The sequence below is a fragment of the Podarcis gaigeae genome, assembly GCF_964106915.1.
Source record: "Podarcis gaigeae genome assembly, chromosome: 15".
In the NCBI taxonomy this organism is placed as follows: Eukaryota; Metazoa; Chordata; class Lepidosauria; order Squamata; family Lacertidae; genus Podarcis; species Podarcis gaigeae.
The window spans coordinates 37,302,552-37,325,827 of NC_139692.1; the positions used below are offsets into that span (position 1 = coordinate 37,302,552).

General features: G+C 46.2%; 1 protein-coding gene across 1 annotated transcript in view; it reads left to right on the forward strand.

Annotated features, from left to right (window-relative positions):
* Positions 1 to 22,807, forward strand: part of NOS2 (nitric oxide synthase 2) — a 34,780-nt gene extending 11,973 nt beyond the window's left edge. The window contains exons 9-27 of the mRNA XM_083714366.1: positions 1,092 to 1,231; positions 2,742 to 2,916; positions 4,432 to 4,533; positions 6,035 to 6,229; positions 6,763 to 6,845; positions 7,019 to 7,163; positions 8,145 to 8,249; positions 8,346 to 8,395; positions 9,706 to 9,880; positions 11,502 to 11,634; positions 12,517 to 12,595; positions 12,986 to 13,164; positions 14,453 to 14,616; positions 15,498 to 15,708; positions 16,868 to 16,955; positions 18,565 to 18,686; positions 20,076 to 20,224; positions 21,079 to 21,273; positions 22,417 to 22,807. Of these exons, the coding sequence (XP_083570492.1) occupies positions 1,092 to 1,231; positions 2,742 to 2,916; positions 4,432 to 4,533; positions 6,035 to 6,229; positions 6,763 to 6,845; positions 7,019 to 7,163; positions 8,145 to 8,249; positions 8,346 to 8,395; positions 9,706 to 9,880; positions 11,502 to 11,634; positions 12,517 to 12,595; positions 12,986 to 13,164; positions 14,453 to 14,616; positions 15,498 to 15,708; positions 16,868 to 16,955; positions 18,565 to 18,686; positions 20,076 to 20,224; positions 21,079 to 21,273; positions 22,417 to 22,539 (2,613 nt within the window). The 3' untranslated portion in view covers positions 22,540 to 22,807. The remainder of the gene's footprint in view (positions 1 to 1,091; positions 1,232 to 2,741; positions 2,917 to 4,431; positions 4,534 to 6,034; positions 6,230 to 6,762; positions 6,846 to 7,018; positions 7,164 to 8,144; positions 8,250 to 8,345; positions 8,396 to 9,705; positions 9,881 to 11,501; positions 11,635 to 12,516; positions 12,596 to 12,985; positions 13,165 to 14,452; positions 14,617 to 15,497; positions 15,709 to 16,867; positions 16,956 to 18,564; positions 18,687 to 20,075; positions 20,225 to 21,078; positions 21,274 to 22,416) is intronic.
* Positions 22,808 to 23,276: the final 469 nt, after the last annotated feature.

Below are 23,276 nucleotides of genomic sequence, written 5' to 3' on the forward strand. Positions count from 1 at the left end.
CGGGGAGAAACTAGACACCACCAAAATATCGAAACAATAGCTGTCTATTAGCCTTTTGACAAAGCTGGCCGTGATCTTGGAAGACAGCTTGCAGCAGCCAGTCACTTCCTATTAATGGCTACTTTAAAAAAAATAAAATTATTAAGCAATTTCAACATATCAAATTATCAAATCATATAATCACATACATTATTTCCCCCCTTTTTCCCACCCCACTTCCATCCCTCCCCCCCCCCCAGGACTTCCTTCAGCTCCTCTCTCTGATTTCTTTGCACATATTATTCTCTGCATGTTATAAAATTATACATATCCTTGCGTTGTCTATCCATCATGTTATCAACCAATAAATTTGTGTATGTCTATTCAAAACCTGCCAAGGAGTCCAGTTCATTTTGTTGTCTTTTTAGATAATTTGTAAAAAGTTCCCATTCTTTCTTAAAGTCACAGTTGTCCTTGGCCTTCAGTTTGTATGTCAATTTAGCCAGTTCTGTATAGCTCATCAATTTTTCTTGCCACTGTTCCTTCGTTGGGATTTCCTCATTCTTCCATCCTTGTGCTATCAAGACTCTTGCTGCTGTTGTTCTTCCTATTAATGGCTACTGATGGCTGTCTTCTGCCTCCATTGAGATCCAGTACTGAGGGCTGTCTGGCGGTTCCCTCACTGCGAAAAGCGAGGTTACGGGAAATCAGGCAGAGGGTCTTCTTGGTAGCGGCACCCACCCTGGGGAATGCCCTCCCATCAGATGTCAAACCAATAAGCAACTATCTGACAACTGAAGGCAGCCCTGTATAGGGAAGTTTTTAATGTTTGATGTTTTGTTTTGTCCCTTTATATTTTATGGGAAGCTGCCCAGAGTGGCTGGGGTAATAAGTCATAAATTGTTATTGTTAAACTGGAGTCTGCTTTGCTGGTCATTGGCTCTGGCGCCACCTACTGTTGGCCTCCCTGCATTCCACCCCACCACTCCCATTTTGCATCAGGCACTGCTGGCTCTTCAGGAGCATCCAAGGAGTTAAGTCTCTCTCTTTTTGCTTTGGCCAGAAGAGGGGGAAACAAACCCAGCTCACCTCCTTTCTTTCGCTTCTCTCAGCTGTGCATCCAGCTTGGTTGGAAGCCCAAGTATGGCCGCTTTGATGTGGTTCCACTGATTCTCCAAGCCGATGGCCAAGACCCGGAACTGTTTGAGCTGCCGCCAGAGCTTGTCCTTGAAGTATCTATGGAACATCCCACGTAAGTGCCTTGGCTTCAGATGACAGCGGCCGGGACCTGCTCTTGACGGGCGGGCAGGCCGTTGTTGAAGAGAGGCTATTATTTGAGGCTTCGTGTGCCAGGGGGTTTGATCTGTTGGCTTTTGCCAGAGCAAAATTACATCGAATAACGGTGCTTCCAGCCTGTTTCCATTTGGGGGGAGGAATCCTGCAATTTCAGGATGCCCCAATAGAGTTGGCTTGGGAGGTCTTGTGCAAGAAACCCACTTCCCTGACTTTTGGGAATAAATAAAGTGAGGAGAAAATGCACCTGAAAGTGTTGGTTGACCTTTGATTTAACTCAGCATCATTTAACCTCCCTGCAAACAATTCAAAAGGAAAGTTTAATAAGCAATGGAAACACCCTCGGATTGACATGTCTTCCCAAATATATTTTGTTCTGCTGCAAGTCTTGGGGCTCTCCCGAGCTTGCTGTCACCTCCCTTTTGCACATGGATGCAGAGGAATCACCCTTTTATTGAGCCAATATACATCTAGCTCCTTATTGTCTACCCTGGCTGGAAGCAATTCCTCCAGGTTTTCAGGCAAGGGTTTCTTTCCTCTGGAAATGCCAGAGGTTGGATCTGGGACCTTTGCGTGGCGAGTTCCCGCCTCCCACCAGTAGAAATAAAGACACAAGACACAATAATTAAGGTTAATGGGCAAAAATTGGCCACAACTTTATTGGTTACAGGTGATGAGCGGTATTGGCTTAGGCATTGGTCCTAATCAACTATCCAGCTTCAGACTGTCTGCCTGAGAAGCCAGGAAGGGTTAACACCAGCAGGGGGAGCCCTGCTGATGCACATCAACTAGGCACTCACCTGGGGTCACCGCTCAGGGGCGTGCCTTGGGTCCTGGCCTCCATAGGCTTCAGACGGGGCAACGCCCCCCCCCCGAGTCCTTTACCGGACTACCCTTCGCAACCGGGGGAGGTGATAGCGCTCCTCCCCCCCATTCATCTACATAATAATACCCCGACCAATGCTTCACCGGCAAACCGTGGAAGTTGTGACGATTTGCTACGAGGAAGGCGAAAAAACCAAAAGGACGGTGCCAATTTGCCAAGTGGAAAAATTCCTACCAGGCCCCTTAATGGTGACCAACCAAAGTCCATAGCAAGGTCAAAGGAGAAACCTTGAAGGCAGGGTGGGTGGGTGGGAAATTCCCCAGCTGATCAGCGGCAAAGAGGAAGCTGCTCTGCTGTGTTTGCCTTAAATTCGGCAAGCCACGCCCCCTGAGCCAGCTGATAGGCTGGCCAGGGGATGATACGGCAGAGGATTCCCCCTGTACGTGCGGGGCTGGGAGCCAGCCACCGTGCGGGTGTTGGTGGCGGGAAGCCCCTAGGTCGGAAGTGGCTTTGTCGTGCTCTACCACTGAGTTATGGGCCATCCCAATGGATGGTGCTGTGTTGGCTGCATAAACCTCAGCACTCACTTCTGAGCAGCCATATGGAGTGGTGGAATTTCGTTTGGTTTCCCTTTCCCCCCCAGATACGATTGGTTTAAAGAACTGGACCTGAAATGGTACGCCGTTCCTGCCGTCTCAAACATGCTCCTTGAGTGTGGAGGACTGGAATTCACAGCTTGCCCTTTCAATGGTTGGTACATGGGGACCGAGATCGGAGTACGAGACTTCTGCGATGCACAGCGCTACAATATCCTTCAGGTACTCTCGTTTTAAAATAATAATAATAAAGTGGTTTGAGCGGCAGCACATTCCTATTTAAAATAATAATAATAAAGTGGGTTTTTTTCCTTTTTAAATTGGATATTCTTTGGATACAGAGACCTATCTGCTTCCGCTTCAGAATGAAATGCTGTTAAGCACATGCACCCTGATCAATAGAGAGTGCATTTTTGTCAGGGCTGGAGTCAACAAAGCAATAATTCATCCGAGGCCAGCAAAGATACAGTGGTACCTCGGGTTAAGAACTTAATTTGTTCTGGAGGTCCATTCTTAACCTGAAACTGTTCTTAACCTGAAGCACCACTTTAGCTAATGGGGCCTCCCGCTGCCGCTGCACCGCCAGAGCACGATTTCTGTTCTCATCCTGAAGCAAAGTTCTTAACCCGAGATACTATTTCTGGGTTAGCAGAGTCTGTAACCTGAAGCGTATGTAACCCAAGGTACCACTGTAATGCTTTGTTCAAGGAAACAAGCACAGCTCTGGTCTAGTGGTCTCAGCAACTCTTCTCAGTATGTCTTGCCTCGATGATGCAGTTGCCAGGACTGAAGGTCCTCACCTTCCCACGGCCCACTAGAACTTCTCCTCTCCAAGGCCTTTCCCACGCAGTCTCAGGCTGCTTCTGTACATGACCACCCTCTGTCCATTTCATTTCTCTGCGCTACCCAGGAGGCTTGGGTAGTGGGCTGTGGTGGAGATGGTGGGGCTCTCAGGACTACCACCAGTGGTCAGGTGACTCCAGGCAGCCTGCCCAGGTGCCATTGATGAGGAACTCACCCACGTCACTCTCAACAACTCAGAGGCCCGTTCCCACTTGAGGAAGTCTGAGACGAGCCTGTCCCTCTGCAGTGGCGAGTTGCAGCTGCACTCGGCACAGAGGCTGAAAGACACCACCTTGATGCCAAGCCAAACCACTGATTGGCTGATGGACGCATTCTTGTAAACATCATTTGGTTGGCGAACTGCGTCATAAAGTTTGGAGAAGTGCAGATTCAGAAGGATAGCTGCGTTTCGGTTTGCACATTGTTTAACGTTGTTAAATGCACGTTGTGCATTTGATCAATTTGGCTTCCAGTGAGACCTGGACTAATTTCTCCTCCATCTCTACTGGTCGTCCTATAGAGGGCTACTGTGCGGACGTTGCTAAGGACTCCTCTTGTTCAGTTTGCACTGGAGGAAAGAGCAGCCCCTCCCCTTCAGCAGTTGGAATGTTAGCAAATATTCTGTAGCACTACAGCATTTCTGTAATTGGATGGTGGTAGTTCACAGCAGCCTTCCCAGCTTGGTGGCCTCCAGACTCCAACTCCCATCAGCCTCTGCCAGCAAAACATTGGGAATTGTGAGAGTTGTTGTCTAAAGCATGTGGTGGGTGCCATCTTGGCGAAGGGCTGCTCTTAGATGGTTTACTGACAAGGCCATTCCTCTGGTATGGTGATGAGGGTCCTCGAAGTCCAGAAGGTGGAATTGTTCTTTCTTCATCTCTTCCTTCTTCGTAGGATGTAGGGAGGCGGATGGGCCTGGAAACAAACAAGCTCTCTTCCCTGTGGAAAGACAAAGCTGTGATAGAAGTAAATGTGGCCGTGCTGCATAGCTTTCAGGTGAGTGGGAGCGGGGGGAGAGGAGGGGAACGGCTGTAGCTCAGTGGGTAGAGTCCAGGCTTTGCACACAGAAGGTCCGAGGTTCAATCTCAGACAATCTCAATCTTCAAAAGAGCCAGAGATGGGGGCGCACTATTCCTGAGACCTTGGAGAGCCCAGCCAATCAGATCAGGTTATACTAGGCAAAATGGACAACTGGTCTGGCCAAGTCTAAGGCAGCAACCTATTTAGGGAAGGGTTGTGGCTCAGGTGCAGAACATCTGCCTTGCATGTCAATGGTCCCAGATTCAGTCTTCAGCAACAGATACCTTTACAGGCAGTTGTGCAAGGTCAGCAGATTTGAGGAGGTGGTGTTTGTGCCTACCTGGTACCTGTGCTGAGTCGGCTCTCAGCTGCCTCACTGGTCCATAACCTCTCCCTGCAAGCAAATCCAGATGAATGTTCAACAAGGAGGAGCCAACATTGCCTAAAGTAGGGCTGCCATATGTCTGGATTCATTTTGTGAAAAAAGCTCAACAACTCTTGTGTCTGGATTTTCACTTTTTGAAATATGGCAACCCTACCTAAAGTCTGCAGACTGTATGGGCAAACAAATCAGGATGAATGCTCAATAAGCAGGTTGTTTGGAAGTAGGAATAAGCCCTTTTTTCTGCTCTGCCCTGTATTAGTCTCACGCTGCATTGCTTCCACTCTGCTGCAATTCATCTCCCTCCCCAAAAAGTTGTTCATGATTACATAAGTTACACAATTTACATAAATTAATTGCATAAGTTGTGTCATTGCATAAGCTATGTAATTTAGCCGCAGCTATGGCATTTATGAAGGGACGTGGGTGGCGCTGTGGGTTAAACCACAGAGCCTAAGACTTGCCGATCAGAAGGTCGGCGGTTCGAATCCCTGCGACAGGGTGAGTTCCCGTTGCTCGGTCCCTGCTCCTGCCAACCTAGCAGTTCGAAAGCACATCAAAGTGCAAGTAGATAAATAGGTACTGCTCCGGTGGGAAGGTAAACGGCGTTTCCGTGCAGTGCTCTGGTTCACCAGAAGCGGCTTAGTCACGCTGGCCACATGACCCGGAAGCTGTACGCCGGCTCCCTCGGCCAATAAAGCGAGATGAGCGCCGCAACCCCACAGTCAGCCACGACTGGACCTAATGGTCAGGGGTCCTTTTACCTATGTCATTTATGTAAACAATGATGTAATTTATGTAATTATTGACGTACATTACATTGTCGTTTCATTATTCTATCCCATTTGTTTCAGTGCAATGGAAATGCAATGCAAATTGGGTGTGGGTGTGTGTGTAATCAGTTACATATCATTGGCAGACTGGAAGCAACAGCAGTGAATAATACTGACGGTATTTGCAAGATTGATATCCATTCCAGAAATGGGATGAATAGGCAAATTTCAGCAATTTCCGCTCCTGTCTAATGCTTTCACGGGAATTCTCTGACATCCGTCTCTTAGACATGACTAGTGAGAGCTTGTGTGTTTCTTCCAGAAACAAAATGTCACCATCATGGACCACCATTCTGCTGCCGAGTCGTTCATGAAATACATGCAGAACGAGTACCGGATTCGAGGAGGGTGCCCAGCTGACTGGGTTTGGCTGGTGCCTCCCATCTCAGGCAGCATTACACCTGTGTTCCACCAGGAAATGTTGAACTACATCCTCTCCCCTTTCTATTATTACCAGGTGAGCAAAACAATCTCAAGTCTAAGCGGCCAGGGAAGGGGCCTTACTTGGGGGTTTCCCATAGGGGCATCTGGTTGGACCCGAACCCATAGATTTAAATTAAAATAAAGAAGATTATGACTAAATTTTGGGGATAGCTTTCTGGCTGTAAGAGCTGTTCCACAGCAGAATGGGCTCCTTCAGAAGGTGGTTGACGCTCCTTCACTGGAGGTTTTTGAACAGAGGTTGGACGGCCACCAGTCAGAGATTCTTTAGCTATGATTCCTTCATTGCAGGGGTCCCTTGGGGTCCCTTCCAAGTCTACAGTTCTCTGATTCTAGGATGCTAGGATAGACCCCATCACTGACCTCTCCTGTTTCATCTGCCCACACCTGATGTCCTATATGATAGGTAGGGCTTGGCCAAAATGGCCGGAGGTCTCCCACCAGAGTTGTTGCTGTTGGTTCATATTTTTTACGTTTATTTGTCACCTTCTGTGGAAAGAAAGCCAGCCCAACGTCCTCTTAAAATATCCAACTTTCTCCCCGCTTAAGGTAGAAGCATGGAAAACGCACGTCTGGAAAGATGAGGGGCGCAAGCCACGGAAAAGAGAGATAAGATTCCGCATCTGGGCCAGGTATGTTTCCGGGAGAAAAGTTGTTGCCATGTCTGCACTCATGAAACTTCTTGAAATGAAAGATGGCACATAAATCCTATTGACATTATTCATTATAATATTATTTATTAATTAGAGCTATTAATTATTAATGAATTAAAGTGACAAGTAATCTATTGCTCCTCATTTCCCAGGGCTGTGCTTTTTGCATCGTCGCTCATGCGGAGAGCCACAGCGAGCAGGATCAAAGCAACTGTCCTGTACGCAACGGAAACAGGAAGATCAGAAACTCTGGCCCGGAACCTTGGTGACCTCTTCAACTGTGCTTTCAACACCCGGGTAAGAGGCTCCTTGGGATAGCTCAGTCAGCAGAGCATGAGACTCTCAATGTCAGGGTTGTGGGTTTGAGCCCCACACTAGGCAAAATATCTCTGCATTCCAGGAGGGGTTCGACTAGATGGCCCTTGTGGTCCCTTCCAACTTTACAGTTCTATGACCTTTAATATATTTTCCCTGTGAGGGGAGAGTAACGTTATAACTACATCAGAATGTAAGAAAAGGCCCTGCTGGGTTTGTCCAATGGCCCATCTAGTCCAGCATCCTGTTCTAACAGTGGCTGAACTGTGGGAAACCAGCAAACAGGATTTAACCACAAGAGCATTTTCCCCTCCTGGGGGTTCCCAGCAACTATGGGTGCAGGAGAAATGTGATTCAGTTTGCATTTAAAGGTGAACCTACCTCTGTCACCTGAGATTAAGCCTGTTCTGCTCTCCCATCGGAGTTCTCCCAGCTTGGCATGGCTGACTATAGCTTCCCCTCGGTTCTGTATACCTGAAGGAGCGTTTCCACCCTCATTGTTCTGCCCAGACACTGAGGTCCAGCGCTGAGGGCCTTCTGGTGCTTCCCTTGCTGTGAGAAGTGAGGTTACAGGGAACCAGGCAGAGGGCCTTCTCGGTAGTGGCACCTGCCCTGTGGAACGCCCTCCCAGCAGATGTCAAGGCAATAAACAACTATTTTACTTTTAAAAGACAACTGAAGGCGGCCCTGTTTAGGGAAGTTTTTAATGTCTGACGCTGTATTGTTTTTAATATTCAGTTGGAAGCTGCCCAGAGTGGCTGGGGAAACCCAGCCAGATGGGCGGGGTATAAATAATAAATTATTATTATTATTATTATTATTATTATTATTATTATTATTATTATTATTATTATCATCATCATTATCATTATCATTATCATTATTATTTTTCCCCTCCACAAAACCTTGTCCCTTTTCTCCAACCTCCCCCCAGCTGCTTATAAATCCAACTTCCTTTTCTAGGTTATCTGCATGGATGACTACGATCCAACGGATCTGGGGAAGGAAGCCCTCCTCCTAGTGGTCACCAGCACTTTTGGAAATGGAGACGCACCCAGCAACGGAAAAGTAACTTTTCATGGCCACGAGGCAAAATGAATTTCTAGTGTGAGTGAGGTTATCAATGCAATGTAAATGGTGTCTCCTGTTTTGTTTTTGCCACAGACGCTGCAGAACACGCTGCTGTCTATGAAACAACTGAGCAACAGATTCAGGTAACTGTTTTTTGGCTTGGGGTGTGCAGCTCTCATCTTGCCCTTAACAATACTGTCAGGTTTCTGAACTTCTGGCCTTTCTGGTCTGAGATCATGCTTTGCTGTCTGTTCCTACGAGGAGTGTAGGAAGCTGCCTTATTCTGAGTGAGACCACTGGCCCATCTAGACTAGTATTGTCAACACGGAGTGGCAGCAGCTGTCAAAAGTTTCAGATCAGGGTCTCTGTCACTCAGCGATACTCCTTTTGCTTGCTGCTCTTGTATTGTTCATTTTAAGGAAATGTTTTTAGTTATTAAGGTTGCAACTTTTATTAACCTGATAGTTGAATACATTAAAAAAAAACACTTTTGATTGATTAAAAGAGTGTCCCCAATTATATAAGGTTGGTAAATCGTTAAAAAAATTGCTTGCATGGAACACTAAACTGTGGTTTGCACTTTGCCTCGCTTTTATGTAACACTAAACCCCCTCCCTTCTCTTCTTCTGGTATGGCTGTAATAAGGTGATCAAATGCCTCTGCTTACATTTTAGATTAAACACAGTTTAACGTTATGTCCAAAGTCGAAACTGTGGGTTTAACTATGGTTTGCTGAAATAAGCACTCTTATGAAACAATGGTTTGACGTTGGCATTTCCCAACAAACCATAAGATCAGTGACACTTTGGTTTGGATGTTGCTGGGGGAGATGGAGGAAGCGCATGATTCTGTGGTTTACGGTGATCTTAACACTATGCTGTGTGTTAGATCCAAGCTGCCTTGATGTCTGCACATCAACCAAAAACAAAAGTTGTTGCTTTTTGTGTGAAAGAATGTCAAACCTATGCACATTTAATTCGTTATTTGAGCAATCAACTAAAATATACAATTGATCCAGCTTTCTTTACTTAGTTGAAAACCCTGTTAATCGTACAAGTGGTGTAATACCTGGGTGTTTCTCCTGGGCTGGGTGCTTGAACTCTGAAAATGTCCCTTCCTTGTCTGGATGGAGTATAGACAGGGGTGTGAATATAGAAAGCAGCTAAAATTTACATTCATGGCTCCACCCGCTTTTGCCTGTGGTCCCGCCCACCACTGACATGTGACCTCAGGAAGGTCACCCAAAATGGAATGTGACCCTTAGGCCAAAAGTGTTTTCCCACCTCTGTCTATTATACGTCTGTCTCACCCATATGCAAATCTCTCTTACCCAGAGAGGTGATCAGGGCCCCATATCTGCTCAGATGTTCCCAAAACCATTCAGCGCATCACCCGTCATTTCTTTCCGATGATATCAAGAGCGATAGCTAACGCAGCTCTCCCCTTGGAACAGATACGCCGTCTTTGGCTTGGGTTCAAGCATGTATCCAGAGTTCTGTGCCTTTGCCCGCACCGTTTACCAAAAGCTCCGGCAGCTGGGGGCATCGCCTCTCACCCCGATGGGCGAAGGAGACGAGCTCAACGGACAGGAAGAAGCATTCCGGATGTGGGCACTTAATACCTTCAAGGTACCAACAGCCACCAGATTCAGGAGCAGAGAGGGAAAGGATTCAGAAAGACATTGGGTCCAAATGTTGTAGGGAAATGGGCAATGCCATGAATGGGGGTGTTTCCCTGTTCTGGGAATCTGGGGGTGGGGGGCTGAAATTAGGAGCTTAGAGGTCTGCAATAGCAGCCAAAATTGAGGGGGGGCGGCCCCTTCCCAACAGATATTGAGGGGGCCAAACACACCTCAGCCCCAGAGTTGGCGTGCCTGGTACGGTGGTACCACAGGTTAAGTACTTAATTTGTTCCGGAGGTCTGTTCTTAACCTGAAACTGTTCTTAACCTGAAGCACCACTTTAGCTAATGGGGCCTCCTGCAGCTGCCGTGCCACCGAAGCATGATTTCTGTTCTCATCCTGAAGCAAAGTTCTTAAACCTGAAGCACTATTTCTGGGTTAGCGAAGTGTGGAACCTGAAGCGTATGTAACCCAAGGTACCACTGTACATTAATTGGGTTATATCCAACTACGTTTTCCTCAGAGTAGACCCATCGAAATTCATAGGCCAAGTTAGGCTGGTCTATTCCTTTCGATGGGTCTACTCTGGGTAGGATGAGCATTGGATGCAAGCTGTTATCTCCCAGCCTCAGTCACCGGTTTCTTCAGTAATCATCTCTGCTGTTGAATGCATCTGCAACTGACCAAACTGTGCAAATTAGTGCAGACTATCAAGGAGAGTTAACACCACTCTTTGGCCCCCCAGATTATTGGCCTCCAGCTCCCATCAGCCCTGGCCAGGACAGCCAATGGTCAGGGATAATGGGAGGTGTAGGTTGATAGCACCCAGAAAGGCATTGTTTTCCCATCCCTGAGGTTGAGAGGAGTGGGAAGGCTGCAGTGGCTCAGGGCTGGGTGTGAGCAATTTGCACATGCTCAGAGACACCCACTTACAGTTGCTTGGAGTTCTGGCTGTGAATTGGCTGGAAGCTGCTGGGCTAAAAGCCTATTGCTGTGCCTCAGTATTCATCAACTGTAAAATGGGACCAATTTCCTCCTGCACATGTAGGTGTCTTATGTGTTTAGCTTGCCATGTGCAGTGTGCAGTATGCCTTCATTTTTTTTTGTCAGCTGCCTGGTTGTTTGGGTTCTGCTTTTTACTTGTGGAATGCTTTGAGTTTGGATTGTGTGGTCCACCACATGTGGCACACACAAAACTCCAGCCTTAGCCTCACTCTCTCAGATACAGGACCATCCTTGTTTATTGTGAAATATTGGCAGCTATGTGAATACAGGAGCAACAGAGCCTATTCCAGGCAACCCTTCCCGGACAGGAAGATAATAGTGTTGCCTTTGCAGCTATCTGCAAGAACTCGCTGAGTTTTCAGTGCTTATGAAATGGTCATTGAAAATTCTTCCCCTCTTTGCTGCTTGTTGCCTGCCCCCATGTTTTGTCTCAGTTCTAGAGAAGAACGAAAATGGCACCGTTTTGCATCATCTTTTCATTTAACCTGAACTGATTTAAACAAACAAACATGTTTTAACATAATCAGTTGAAGTGAATTTATTTACTTACAGTCCATGCTAACTCAAGATGATAGCCCTCCATAATTTCAGTCTATCTTCTTCTCTTTTCTGTTTTTTAAAAGATTGCCTGCAAAATGTTTGCTATCCGTGAAAAGCACAAGATCTTGGTTCCGAAAGCATATACATGTAATTCAACCTGGGATCCAGAGAATTTTAGGACTGTGTATGACTCTCAGCTTCTGGACTTGGGGAAAGGTATAATTTCCTCCCACCTTGCCTCTCAAATACTTTTGTGTGTGTGTGCAATATACTGTATTAATTATTATTATTATCATTATCATTATCATCATTATACACACCTTCAAATATTTAATAGTACTTAAATGTCTGCTGTTGTTTAAATCCACCATTTTCCTCTCAGTTTCCTCCATTTTTGCTTCACTCAAACTTCTTCTGCTGTTGTTTTAAGCCAGGGGTCCCCAAAGTAAGGCCCACGGGCCGGATAAGGCCCAAGGGACTCGTTGATCCAGCCCGCGGAGACCCCTGCCACCCACTCTTACCAGCACTGCGCTGTGCAGCTGCCCACTTCCTGGTCAGAGGAGCACCAGAAACAGCTTGTGTGCATGCACAACTGTTATTTGCGCATGCACAAGCGTTATTCCTGGTGCACATCCGAGCCGGAGGAGGCCCGTGCACATGCACACAAGCTATTTCCGGTGTTCCTCTGACCCGGAAGTGCACCGGAAATAGCGTGTGCACATGTGTATGGGCACACGCTTCCCCGCCCTCGGGCCCACCATGCGATCAGTGCTGGAGACACCGGCCCGAGGGGCGGTAAGTTTGCTGACCCCTGTTTTAAAGCTCCACTTTTGCCCTCTCGGTGTCTCTCCCATCTGCTCCCATGCCATGGCTGCTGCTGTTCTGCAACCTGCTTTCTCTTTTGTTTCTCTCCCCTCTCTTGACTTTGTGGAAATCAAGGATTGCGATGCAGCCCTCCAGTGGGGGGGATCTGTGATGACAGCCTTACATTTGTATGTGTATAGGAAGATATCATTGGAGCTGTAAGCAATCTCCTGTGTAAGCACATCGTGCAGAATGTTCCATACTCCAACTTAGCAAATGTTTTCCCCTTCACAGCACTTGGTGACGTCCATGGGAAGAACATCATTCCAATGAAACTAAAGTTTCGGCAGAACCTGCAAAGTTCAAAGTCCAGGTATTCAAGTCATATTCTGAATATCCCTCTTTTAACCCATCCTAGGCATGGTTCTTTCCCCTCTTTTCTTTAAAAAAATACTAATCTGGACTTTGGGGGTTATTTGGACTGGAGTCATTTGACCAACAGGTAGAAAGATACTCACACTGAAGTTTGTGCTGAAGTTTACTGTGTGCTGATCGGCACGTCTCTAAATTTCCCTTTAACTGATTGGGGGGGAAAACCCTGCAATTTGGCAAGGTTTTCCATAAATGGTCAAGAGGCTTTCAGGGAATCTAAGTAAGAGACAATACTTCTCCCCATTAGACACCAGAAATGTATCCTGTCCCAAAGTGTCAACAAGGAAATCCTGTGATGGTTTGATGAGTCTGTTTTCGCTTGCTGTTTCAGTCGAGCGACTATCTTAATTAAGCTTTCCTGTGAGAGAAATCAGGAAGTCGAGTATCTCCCTGGAGATCATCTCGGGATCGTCCCTGGCAACTGTAAAGTTCTCGTGGATGGCATCATCGCCCGAATCACAGATGCTCCTCCGCCGGATGAGATCATTAGGCTGGAAAGGCGAAGCGATCGTAAGTCAGGACTTGTACAATTCGAAACCCGAAAACCTGAAACCAAAGCAAATCTCAGAGTCCCTCCAGACATCTTTTGCATTGTGCATTCATAATTATTGGCGCTCATTATAGTACCTGGGCGGTTGTAAACAACCCACTTTTAACACCATTCATGTCTGCAAAGGTTTTGGGGTGGACATCCTGCTGTGATTCTGATTGGTGCACATCCTGTAGCTTCCTGCTTGAATTGTGTAACTTTTCATACCCCAAACGTTCTGTTGCTTGTATGTTTGTTGCCACACTGTTGTGGAACTGTAGCTTAAGATTGCTCTCCAGGCAACAGTGGTGTGGTAACACTGGGGAAGCATCATGGCACAGCTAATGAAGTGGAATTATATGTGGATGTTCTACTAAATGTCCACTACTATTGCATCAATGACATATTGCAGAATACAGCTGCAACACGCCCACCCCTGCAGCCACCATAAAAAGCAGCCCGTCTAGAAAGGCCCTGCAGAGAATAAAAATATTTTTGGGAGTGCATATGAATACAGTGGTACCTTGGTTCTCGAATGTAAACCATTCCAGAAGTCCGTTCGACTTCCAAATTGTTCAAAAACCAAGACGCTGCTTTTGATTGGCACAGGCGCCCTGGAAACAATAGCCAACAGCCGCATCGGATGTTCAGCTTCTGAAAACTGGAACACTTACCTCTGGGTTTTCGGCATTCAGAAGCCAAAATGTTTGAGTACCAAGGCATTTGAGAACCAAGGTTCCACTGTCTACTTATCCACTTGAGTGCTTGTGTAGCTATGTCAATTCCTGTTTTTATTACTGGGTGAAATACTACAAGGCTGCCCTCTCTAAGCTCAGCAGGGCTCCATCCTTTTCTCTTAGGGCTGAAATTGATGGGAATTAGTGGTACAGTTTGGGTAACTTTAGACTCTGAGTTTACTGGCCTTACAGGGGACTTTCTCTTCAGCTGCTAAATGCATATTAGTACATCAAATTCTTCAGAATGCAGGAAGCCAGCCCTGCTATGTTTGGCGGTGGTGGCAATGGGAGGGGTTCCTATTCCGTTCTGCCCTGGACATCTGCCCCCATAGCCTTTCCTTAATGGTACCTCTAACTGGCACTGGTTGCTGAGTTCAACCAAAGTCTGGAAAAAAACACTTTTAGGGCAGGAAAACGGCCACACCTATTTCTTGCTCTGCGTCTCCTTTGCGCAAAACCTCATCCTCAGCTGACTTCCTCTTTTGGAGATCTGAAGATTTCTCCCCCCAACTCGTTTCCTCTTCGATTCCAGGTGGCTACTGGACGGCGGACAGCAAGTTCCCAGCCTGCACCCTCTCCCAAGCCTTGACTCATTTCCTGGATATCACGACTCCGCCTTCCCAACAGTTGCTGCGGATCCTTTCTCAGCTGGCAAAAGAAGAGAGCGAGAAGGAGAGGCTGGACCTCTTATCTCATGTGAGTTTTGCCATGATAAAATTGACATTCCCTTTAAAAAATGAAGAAGAAGCCTGCTGAATCATAGAGTTTTCTGGAGTGGGCCTGTTGTTCATTTGCTAATGTTGCTACTGCGTTGTTGCCCATGGGGATAAGGAGAAAATCGATTCTGTTCACTTTTCAAAAAATATGTGTTTATAAATGCATGACACCGCAACATCATACAATACATAAATATGAAATAACTTCAACGTAGCAATGGCGATACAGCACACATTATTATTATTGATTAAATTTGTGTGCCGCCCTATATCCACAAGTCTCAGGGCAGTTCACAGGATAAAATTACAATATAAAAACACAAAATACATAATCAAAACCAAAACCAAAACAACCCAATAACACTCCCCCAACACATTTTAAAAGGGCACATTTAGATGACAATCAACCAAAGGCCTGGTTCAAGAGGACCGTTTTTTGCCTCCTGCCTAAAGGTGTATAATGAAGGCACCAGGCGAAATTCCCTGGGGAGAGCATTCCACAGACGGGGAGCCACTGCAGAGAAGGCCCCGTTCTTGTGTTGCCGCCCCCTTGACCTCTCAAGGAGGCACACAAAGAAGGGTCTCAGAAGATGATCTCAGGATCTGGGTTGGTTCCTATGGGGAGAGACAGTCCTTGAAGTATTGTGGTCTTAAGCTTGCTACATGTTAAAAGTTCACATTTAAATGTGAACCTGCCTGATTCGCACTTCGCGAATTGCATCCATCCTTTAAAATCCATGTTCCTCCAAATTTCGTGATGCAGAGGGATGTGGAGGAAAATGCATTTAGTAGGATTAACTCCAACTCTGATTTACAGCCGGCTGGCTCTCTGATGGGCTTTTTGCGTGTTTTGCGTTTCAGAACTTGGAGGAGTACAACAAGTGGAAGTTTTACAATGGCCCCACCTTCCTGGAGGTGTTGCAGGAGTTTCCGTCGGCCGAGGTCTCAACCTCTTTCTTGCTGTCGCAGTTGCCTTTGCTGAAACCCAGGTATTACTCCATCAGTTCCTCGCAGGACCAGGAGCCTGGAGAACTCCACCTGACGGTCGCCGTGGTCACCTACAGGACCAGAGGTAAGAGGGGCTTCCTGGAGTGTGATGCCGCACAGTGGGAAATTCAGCAGAAGCTGGTCCATTGGGACTAGTCAGGCACTTCCCCACAGACCTCTGCTCTCAGCCCAGCCCACCCACTTGCCTTCCCACCTACAACCAGTCCAGGAAGTGGTCCTAGATGGCAGCTTCCTCCTCCTCCTTAGTCCCAGTGTTGTCCCTTGTAGAATTCAGCAGGGAAGAGGATGGGGACTACAATGAGTAGTCTCTGGCTGTCCTTGGCTCTGGCGCCATCTGCTGTTGGGCTCCCTGTCTTCTGCCTTGCCAGTCTCAATGGGCAGCAGGCACCACTGGGTGACTCCTTCCCACCAGCTGCAAAACAGTGTGATGGCAACATGGCAACACTGTGTTTGTCCCTCACATTTGGCATTGGGCATAGCAATTAGGGAGGCAGGGCAGAAGAGGGAGAGAGAGAGATTCAGCTTGCATTTAAAGGCAGGTCTACCTCGTTTTGCACTTCCTGAACTAAAGCGCAGCCATCATTTGAAATTCCCGCATCTCTGAATTTTGCAATGCAGTTCTCCAACCAAGTTGCCTGTACAGAAGTGCCCATCCTAGGATAAAGTGTGCGTAAAAATACATATATTGGGGAAAATAACACATACACAAATGTGTCTATTAAGGGAAATTTGCACTAAAAAGTGGACACAGGGACTTTTCAAAAGACCAAATAAATCACAGGTGAATGTGGAAATGTAGAGAGTTGAAAAAATGAGATGGGCAAATTGGACACTTATTATTTCTCTATCTCTGGTTCGGAGAGGGTGGGGAACCAGCGGAGGCTTCGAGGTGGGAGAGCAGCAGGGCCACAGGGCTCAGTGAGCTCCTTGCTAGCTTGTGTGCTTTGGGAAATGCCCAACAATGCTGACACCTGGTATTGACTTAGGCTGGATCCAGACACATCCAAGAAGCGTTTCATTTAAACGCGTTGTAAACTTTGTATGAGAAATCGGGTTGGCAAAAACGGAACTCCACAGTGCCATCTGGTGTCACAGTGTTGTAATGCATAGACAACGCATATAAAGTGCTTTTTCTTTACCCATCTGGCTGAGTTTTGAATCTGACATTAGCCTCTCATGGGGGTAATGATTTAATTGACATTTCCCCCCATTCCTCCACTCAGATGGAGAAGGTCCGGTGCATCACGGAGTCTGCAGCACTTGGCTGAACACTGTCGGCCTAGAGGAGACCATCCCCTGTTTTGTACGCAGGTAATGACACACCCAAGAACTGGGCTGTAAGAAAATGTTGGTGAACTCACAGCTTCAAAATGTCATGTGGGATGCCTGCAGTGCCACATCTTCTAGGTCAGCCCTATCCTGATTTTGCATAAAGCACATTAACTTGATTTTATGCTTTTGCTGGCCGAAACCAACCAACGCCACCCCCATACAATTTATTTATTTTAATTTATCAGATTTATTAGATTTATATACCACCCTTCATCGAAAGATCTCAGGGTGGTTCACAAGATAAACCACAAATTAATAGTTAAAAAAGAGACAACAAAGCAATAACCCCCACTCCCACAAACACATTTAAAAGTCTGTGGAATGTTAATCAGCCAAAGGTCTGGTGGAAGAGGAAAAGCTTGGTTAGATGCTACAAAGTAGGTGGCAATGCTATTCCACAGAATGGGGCAGCCACACTAAAGGCCCTACTCCAAGTTAATGCAGAGTGAGCTTCTGACTGATCTGCTGGCTTCACCATTTGAACCAGGGGCTCATTTGTTAAGTATAATTGTTTAATTGACACTGAAATACAAGATCTTATAAAAGATCTCAAAGTAGCTGTTTTACTACAAAGGAATTTCAGAAATAGACTGGAAAGAGAAGCTGCTGAATTGCAACTTATCACCAAACTTAAAACCATGGAGAGACCTGGTCTGAACAAAGACCTTGGATTCTTATCTCATTATACATGACAAAGCCATTTTTCACCTTCTCACCCCTTGCTTTTTCCTGTAAGACCTATTGCAGTCGTTAAGAGTCGTCAACAGGCTCATCACAGCTATCTGCCAATCACCCATTCCCACCACCCTTCTGAGTAATACCCCTCCCCACCTTCTCACTATATAGAAGGGTCTGGAAACTTCTGTTTCAGTGTATCTGAAGAAGTGTGCATGCACACGAAAGCTCATACCAAGAACTAACTTAGTTGGTCTTTAAGGTGCTACTGGAAGGATTTTTTTTTGTTTTGACTATGGCAGACCAACACGGCTACCTATCTGTAACTGAAATACAGACTGCCTAAATGTGTATTACTGAAGGCTTTGAAGTGGGGAAATTGCACTGGAGTATACTAAGTGGTTTCTGAGCTCCTTGATGAGTTGATAATTAACCATTGTTGCTTTCTGCTAGCTAACACCTGAGTGTTTAACCTTAGATCAGATAGAAAAGGTATTTGGTTGCAAATCTCCATTTTCAAAGGGAGTTGTGTTTAGCATTTGTTCCCAGGCTTCGTGGCAGATGGATGTCAATGAAGTTCTCCCGGAGCACTTCCTCAGGCAAAATGGAGGCTGTAAAGAGAGAAATTTGTGGTTTTAGATCTGTTTGGAGTATTTCATATTTTATAGAAAGCAGAGCCTCTGCTGGACTGCACAAGACCTTGTACAGAATTACTTGGATGTATTATTTACCATTTTTTGTTCTGTTTTGGAGAAAGTTCTGCAAGTAAAGCTTTAATTAAACATGGACCTTGACAATGTTTTTATTCCAAAAGGAGTCAATTGTTATGCATCCAGTTGCTTCAAGCTGCACAATATTAATATATGCATTATCATTTGGCTATAGCATTACTCAGTTGTTGTTTTCTGTCTAGTGCTGATGGCTTCCGGCTTCCAAAAGACCCACGCGAACCGTGCATCCTGATTGGGCCAGGCACAGGAATCGCCCCGTTCAGAAGCTTCTGGCAACAGCGCCTCTATGATTTGGAAAAGAAAGGTGAAAGGGGATATTTATCACCAACTGTTAGGCCTGCATACATACCAGCCCTTTAACGGCCACATAAAGCACGTGACTTCCCCCCAAAGAATTATGGGAACTGGATAACCTCCCACAGAGCTACAGTTCCCAGCATGCTAGCAAATGAGAAACAGGCACACTTCAGGATCCAAGTTTTAGTGTATAAATCCCTAAACAGCTTGGGACCAGGAAACCTGAAAGATCATCTCATCCTTAATATACTCAGCCAATCACTGTGTTCTGCAGCTATGGGCCTCCTGCATATACTTTCCTATCAGGAGGCCTGTTACTCACAATGTCAGAATTTGGCCTTTTGTGTGGTGGCACCTACCCTTTGGAACTCATGGCCACTGCATATCAGACGGGCACCATCTTTGTTGTCTTTTCAGCTAAGGGGGTTTCCCCTTTCCACGTGGCTTCCAAAAATCTTTATCCCCTCTGCTCTCTGGCTTGGATTTGAACTAAATTTATGTATGTGCTGTTTGTTATGCTACAACAGTTTTTGTACATTATTTTATATGCATTATATTGTAAAATCACTTCAGGAGGCTCATGAGAAGCAATTTATAAATGAAAGCAATAATATTTCCACCCTTAAAAAGTAAATAAAAATATTTATTTATTTATTAGATTTGTTGATCACTTTATATTTACCCAAGGCAACCCAAAGCCACGTACAACCAGACAGACAGACAAACCCCCACATAGATACATTAAAACCAAGGGGGGGGGGATACATTAAGACCATCCCACCTACTTCTAAAAGGCCACAGATGGGTAAATGCCAAAGGCCTGGTTATAGAGAAATATTTTTGTCTGGTGCCTAAAATATAAGATGTCTAATGAAGGTGCCAGGTGAGCCTCCCTGGGTAGAACATTCCACAGACAGGGAGCCACCACAGAAAAGGCCAATTTTGGTGTTGCCACCCTCTGGGCCTCTCTTGAAGAAGGCACACCAAGAAGTGCCTCAGATGATGGCCATTGCCTTTCTGTTTCTTTTTTCTTTGCTATCATGTTTCTCGTTTCTTTGTTTCCTTCTTATAATGCTTCAGGGATGGGCACTGAATTTTCACCCTGAAACCTCAATTTCTGCTGGCCCTTCCTTGCAAAATAAATTTAAAAAAACAATGCTCACCTGCCCCAAAACACCAAACTTAGAAAGCTAGCATTTCAGGGACTCTAGTTCCTGACACACTAATTTTCTACGTGTGTGGGGGGGGGTGCATCGATTGCACAAAGGGCCAGTCACCTCAGGGAGAACTAGGCATCCCAAATAGGCATGAATTAAATTGGGACAGAAGGAGATCTGTTCGCACGCCCCCCCCCCAACCCATGCTTGAAAACTGATTTGGAGGCTTCTGATTCTAGGGATCAAAGGGAGGAGTATGATCCTGTTATTCGGCTGCCGACACGCCAGCCTGGATCACCTCTACAAAGACGAAATGGAAGAAATGAAAAGGAAAGGGATCCTTCAAGAGGTCTACACAGCTTACTCCAGGGAGCCTGGCTATCCCAAAGTAAGTCTCATCTTATCTTGAAGGACCCACCTTTAACCCAAACATGCATTTCTTAACCTTTTCCATATTTGCATGGCGGTCTTGCTCCTGTTGCGATCCACCTTGGGTCAGGCCACAAATCACTAGAGCAGGCATCCCCAAACTCAGCCCTCCAGATGTTTTGGGACTACAACTCCCATCATCCCTAGCTAACAGGACCAGTAGTCAGGGATGATGGGAACTGTAGTCCCAAAAACATCTGGATGGCTGAGTTGGGGGGGGGCTGCACCAGAGGGTCCAGACCCACCAGCTGAAGACCAGCGGTCCAGGACATTTATAACAAATTAAATAAGTGACCCTTTTGCACCCCAAAATGGGCCACAGGCGATGGGAAAGCCTTCGTTCTGCCTGAGACCTTGGAGAGCAGCTGTCAGTCCAAGTACACAACACTGTGTTAAATGTTGCAGCCCTAATTTAAAACGTCTCTTGAGAGTCCCATGGACTGCAAGAAGATCAAACTTATCCATTCTTAAGGAAATCAGCCCTGAGTGCTCACTGGAAGGACAGATCGTGAAGCTGAGGCTCCAATACTTTGGCCACCTCATGAGAAGAGAAGACTCCCTGGAAAAGACCCTGATGCTGGGAAAGATGGAGGGCACAAGGAGAAGGGGACGGCAGAGGACAAGATGGTTGGACAGTGTTCTCAAAGCTACCAACATGAATTTGACCAAACTGCAGGAGGCAGTGGAAGACAGGAGTGCCTGGCGTGCTCTGGTTAAGGGGGTCACGAAGAGTCGGACACGACTAAACGGCTAAACAACAACATTAACAATGGAGCTGAATAATAACATACGGGTTTGTTCTTCTCGCTCCAGGTTTACGTCCAAGACCTTCTTCGGAAAAAGCTGGAGTCTGACGTGTGCAGGCTCTTGCACAGAGAGGCGGGCCACCTCTACGTCTGTGGGGATGTCCGTATGGCCAGAGAAGTTGCTAAGACGTTAAGGGAGATATTTGCCAAGTATCTGGGCTTGACAGAACAGCAGGCCGAAGATTACTGCTTTCAGCTGAAGGTACGCTGAAAATCTCTTTCTTCTTCATCTATGGCGATCACTCGTAGCCAAGTAAGATTGTCTTCCATGAACACGGTCTTAACACAAAGTGACTGTAGAGGCCAATTCTGGATCCACACGTCCTTCCACAGTGGGGACATAGGTTTCCGGAGAGGAGTTGATCACGGTGAGGGTTTGCCAAGCGTGCCTTCATCTTAGCACGTTTCTCCCTTTCATCCTGAGTTCGAGCATCTTCAAAGCCCATGACACCTTTGGTAAAGGCTGTTCTCCAACTGGAGCGCTCACAGGCCAGTGTTTCCCAGTTGTCGGTGTTTATACTACTTTTTTTAGATTTGCCTTGAGAGAGGCTTCAACCTCTTTGGTTGACCACCAGCATCACGCTTTCCATTTTTAAGTTTGGAATAGTGTACAGTGGTACCTCGGGTTACATACGCTTCAGGTTACATACGCTTCAGGTTACATATGCTTCAGGTTACAGACTCCGCTAACCCAGAAATAGTACCTCAGGTTAAGAACTTTGCTTCAGGATGAGAACAGAAATCGGGCTCCGGCGGCACGGTGGCAGCAGGAGGCCCCATTAGCTAAAGTGGTGCTTCAGGTTAAGAACAGTTTGAGGTTAAGAACGGACCTCCGGAACGAATAAAGTACTTAACCTGAGGTACCACTGTAGTTGCTTTGGAAGACGATAATCAGGCATTCACACAACATGACCAGTCCAACGAAGTTGATGTTGAAGAATCATTGCTTCAGTGCTGGTGATCTTTGCTTCTTCCAGTACATTCAGCTTGTGTTTCCTGCAGACTGTCAGTATTTTGACAAAGAGGGGTTCAAGTGCTCAGGCCCTGCTTGTGGGTTTCCCATTGCAGCATCTGGTCGGCCACTGTGAGAACAGGATGCTGGGTTCATGGGCCCCTGATCTGATCCAACAGAACTCTTCTGGTGTTCTTACGTGTATACCAAAAACATAGTTTAGTGCAATTAAAATAAATCCCTATTTTACCTGGTGCAACAAATCCACTTTAAAAACAACAATGGTTTTTGTGTGTGTGTGATGGGGAAATTGATTGAAAAGTGTGGGACCTTCTCCAGTAAATGTTGTGGTAAATAATACTGATTGCTGGTTTATTTCATTTGTTCTTACAGAGGCAGAAGCGATACCACGAGGACATATTTGGGGCTGTGTTTCCCCACGAGAACCAAAGAGAACTGGAAGAAATGAAACTTGACATCAGCAACTGGAGACCTCAACCTCAACTGAAATTTTAGCCATAATTTGCACACTTGTCCACATTTTCCATCGTGGTTGGGGGCAAATTTTGCTTTCTCTCCATACTCTGCCTACGTGGAGGCGATTAGCAAGATTTGTCCCATAAATCTCAGCTTTACCAACAACATCAAAAACACGAAACACTACATATTTAATTCTATTTATTCTGTAAATTCCTTTTTTAGTTTGTGTATATTTTATTGGAAGCTTAGTCAGTCAGCTCTTTTTTTAAAAAGAGAAAAAAGAGAATATCTATTATTGGACAAAGGCTCTCAGATTTGTGATCTGATTTTACCCTGCATTACATGTTTTAGAAAAGGGAACAAAAAGTAATCTAGATTTTAAAACGAAACAAAAGAAAGCAAGCAGATTAGCAGGCAAAATCAACAGCTCCTACTTAACGAACAAAGTGCATATGGAGGCGGGGCACCAATGAGGCAAAGGACAATGTCTTTGGTGCAGCTTGGAGGCAGTCTCATTGGTTGCTCGTCCAGCTGCACCGTAGCCCAGACCCTCCCAGGAGCCAATCAGCTGGGCTGGGGGTCTCAGGGGGCGGGGCTTGGAACAAGGTCTGTTACCCATAGGTGCTAGGGGTGCAGGGCACCTGGCTCTCAGGGGCGCCAGGCCAAGAGTCTGGGGCCCGAGAGTTGAATCCAGGGAAAAGCCCACCCATTGGTTGGAGCGCTGTGGCGAGCTCGTCTGCTGCGGGTGGCTCTGCGCCGCGAATTTGGGGGCA